This window comes from Pipra filicauda, unplaced genomic scaffold (genome assembly GCF_003945595.2).
Source record: "Pipra filicauda isolate LSUMZ 115617 unplaced genomic scaffold, ASM394559v2 scaffold11_size5308982_pilon, whole genome shotgun sequence".
Lineage (NCBI taxonomy): Eukaryota > Metazoa > Chordata > Aves > Passeriformes > Pipridae > Pipra > Pipra filicauda.
The window spans coordinates 4,813,119-4,816,796 of NW_024103652.1; the positions used below are offsets into that span (position 1 = coordinate 4,813,119).

General features: G+C 60.7%; 1 protein-coding gene across 1 annotated transcript; it reads right to left on the reverse strand.

Annotated features, from left to right (window-relative positions):
* Positions 1-2,241: 2,241 nt before the first annotated feature.
* On the reverse strand, positions 2,242-3,376 carry FOXE1 (forkhead box E1). Its single transcript, XM_027748112.2, has one exon. The coding sequence runs from the start codon at positions 3,374-3,376 to the stop codon at positions 2,501-2,503; it is 876 nt and encodes a 291-aa protein (XP_027603913.1). The 3' UTR covers positions 2,242-2,500.
* Positions 3,377-3,678: the final 302 nt, after the last annotated feature.

Genomic DNA, 3,678 nt, shown 5'->3' on the forward strand with positions numbered 1-3,678 from the left:
ATCAAGAGGACAGCATGACTTGCTAGCAAAGGGACACAGTCCAGTCCTTGCAGGCAGTGAAAGCAGAGAGGCAGCAGGCAGCTGTCAAAAAACCTGGAAGCTGGCACAGCTAGATGTACAGCTCCTCTTCCAGATGGTGAAGGGAGAAGATGGGAGAGGAGCTAGCATGGCTGCTGAGAAGACCTGCCCCAGGATGAGGCAACCAAGCTGCAGACAAGACTCTGCTCCCTCCAGGATGAAGCAGCTTCTGGATGTGCCAGGACCAGGAAGGACATTGAAAGATAAAACACAGCTCTTCAGAAGGGAAAGGAAAGGAACAATCTGATCCACCTCACCACACCAAAGACTTGAATGGTGCCTACACTTGTTGTCTGTACCCCCCACTGGTGGCAACGCAACCTCCCCAGCTCCATGTGCAGCAGTTTCCTGCGGTACCACCAACAGGTCTAGATGGACAAGGGGCAGCAATATCAGGCCAGGCCCAGCCTCCCAGCCCATGAGGTGACTCACCCACCACATGTCACCTTTAGCACTCTGAGGCCTTGAGTCCAAAACTCATCTCCTACCTCAGAGCCGCATGGAAGAGGCATACAACTTTTCCTGTCCACCTACTGCAAAGGGTTCCTCCATGCCAAACTGTGCTGTGGGGACACTCAGCCACCTGGATACTCATGTCCCACCCGGATACTTGGACCAAAGCACCCAGAGAAGGCAAGGAAGTTGCCTCTATACAAATTTCATCCTGCTGAGGACCTCATCTGAAAAATGTTCTGTGGAGCAGAAGGCACAGGTGTCTTCATGGGATCAAGAGCTCTTTGCATCAGTGCACAGTAGCAGGACAAGATACAGTAGACATGAAATGCGACTAGAGAGGTGATGAATGGATGGATACAAGGAGAAACTTCTCCCCCCTAGGGACAGTCAAGCTGCCCAAACAGACTGTGCTGTGTCTCTATTCTTGTAGGTGACCAAGACTCAACTAGACAGGCCAGAGCAACCAGATTTGAGTCATTGGTGACCCTTATTTATTTGAGTACGAGGTTGGAACAGAAACTTCTAACCTGAGTTATTCATAAGTTATGCATATAATCTGTACCCTTCTCTATTGTGAGACCCCGCTGTGTGTGTACCCTCTCTGTTCTTCCAAAACTCTCGCTGACGCTCTGGCTGCACTTTCCACTTCCCTCTCCCCACGTAAGGCACCATCTCACTACAGGAGCTTCTCACCAACCTCCTCCCAGCTCTGGTTACACAGGCTCCCCACCTCCCCAGGAAAAAGGAGCTGTATAAGCAGACCTGGACAGCAGGGCTATGTCAGTTCCCTCTCCATCCACAGCCCCGGGCAGAGCCCTGGGCAAACACCACTGCTCCAGGCCCCTTCCAGAGGTAGTGGAATATGTTGGGAGGTGTTTGCTTGAGTTTCCCCATGGATCTATTTTCAAGCCTTTACCTCTTATAGATGTTCCTGTTAGTTTTTCCCTCCCCACATTGTCTTCTGGTTTCTTTTCCATCCTAAGAAAACTTGAATGTGGAGCAATTGCAGATGAAAAGGCGTCATGTCCTGCCTCTTGTGTTTCAGGAAAGAAAGTTTTCCCCCACAGATGCCAATTTCTCTAGGCTACAGACAGAGCTGGGCTCACCTTAAGATCAAAGTAATTTAGGATGTAAGTACCTCCATAGACTTCAGGATCATGTCTCCACTCAAAGCACATCCAAATTTAATGCTGGATCCAATTCTGGAGATAGATCAGGCTCTGTTCAACCAAGTTGGAAAGCCCTCCAAGGGCAGAGGTCCCACAGCTTCGCTGTGTCCCTCTTCCAGGGGCTGAGCATGCTCATGGTAGAAGTTTTTATAGTTCCAATCCCACCACTCTCCCACCCCTACAGCAGAGAGCATCACCCCTGGAGAGATCTGACTTGCTGTGTTTGCCTGCAACTCCAGCATCCAAATCTTCTCCAGCCCTGGCCACCTTGCTGGTGCAAAGCCTGGCACTAATGCAGGAGCCCTGTGCAACATCAGGGACATGCCACCTCATCAGTGCCATGCATCCCACTTTTACATATTTGCCTGCACGAGGCCGGGGAACGCTTCCTCCTGCCTCCTTCCTACCCTGCACCAACAGACGTCTTGTTCTGTAAATAAAATCAACAGCAGAGATGTTTTTAAAAGTGAGATCTTCCCAGGTAGACCAGGAAGGGCCCTACCAGGGTGTGCTGGGAGAGCGGGAGCTTGGCAGGAGGCTTTGATCACCTGCCCCAGGAAAGGCTGTGGAAGAGGAATGGTCTGTTTGCACCGTTCAGGCACTTGGGAATCCCTACGGCTTTTTCTAGCGAGAGTGGACAGGGCTGGACAGGGCACCCCAGGTCTCTGACAGCGCCACTCCTCGCCAGGAGGTTCGGGCAGATGGCATCTTCCCGGGGTCCAGTGGCGCCGGGCGAGCCCCGCAGCCCGCCTTCTCCCGGGCTCCGCTCCGCGCTGCCGGGCGTCACCCGGGATGGGTCAGAGCGCCGGGACGAACCTGTCGGGGCCGCCGGGATAGGCGCCGTGCCGGGGTCCGGGCTCTGCGGTGCCCAGGTGTCCTCCGGCGCCGTAGCCGTGGGGCAGGGGCGGGTAGGGCGCGGGGGAGCGGCGGCCGTAGACCCCGGCGGGGGCGGGCGGCGAGGCGGGCAGCACGATGCGCCCCGACGGCGCGTACAGCGGTCCGTGACCTCCCGGCGCGTAGGGCCCGGGGGCGGTGGGTAGCGGGCCGTAGGCGTGGGGCAGGGTGGCGGAGGCGCAGCCCTGTGCGGGGAAGGCGGCGGCGAAGGCGCAGGAGGCGGCGGGAGCCGGGGGCAGGTCGGCGGGGGGCGGCGGGGCGGGCAGCGGGAGGAGGCGGCACGGAGCGTCGGGGTGCTCGGCGAGGAAAGCCGGGTAGGTGGAGAGGTCGCTGCGCTTGAAGCGTTTTCTGCGGCGGAGGAAAGACCCGCTCTCGAACATATCGCGGGCGTGGGGGTCCAGCGTCCAATAGTTGCCCTTGCCGGGGCGGCCGGGCTCCCGTGGCACCTTGACGAAGCAGTCATTGAGGGTGAGGTTGTGGCGGATGCTGTTCTGCCACTTGCGGGGGCTGTCGCGGTAGAAGGGGAAGCGCTCGGTGATGAAGCGGTAGATGCCGCCCAGCGTCAGTCGCCGCTCGGGCGCCTGCCCGATGGCCATGGCGATGAGAGCGATGTAGCTGTACGGCGGCTTGCCCCGCTCCGCCGGACGCTTGCGGCGCCGCCGCCCGCCCCGCGACCCCGCCACCGCCGCCGCCTCCTCCTCTCCTGGCGGCGCCGCGTCCGCCTTCAGCGGCGGGGGCAGCGGCGGGGGGCCCGGCGGCAGCCGGCTCTCGGCGGTCATGCGGCCGTCGGGGCGGCCCCGTGCCGGGCCGGACCGAGCCGAGCCGAGCCCAGCCGAGCAGGCGAAGCGCCGCCGCCGCGGCTTTTATGCGGCGGTGTCCGGCGGCTCCGCGCCCGGGCGGCCGGCACTCCCCCTGCTACGCCCCGCCGCCCGGGAGGCGCGGGCAGGGCCGGGCGTGCCGCCGCCGCCGCAGGTGGGGGCAGCGCCCTGCCCGGCACCCCTCGCCCGCCCCCTCCGCTCGTCCCCGTCCCCAGCGCCGTCGGGGCTCCGCTGTCCCGCGGCCGTCGGGAGCGCACAGCGCC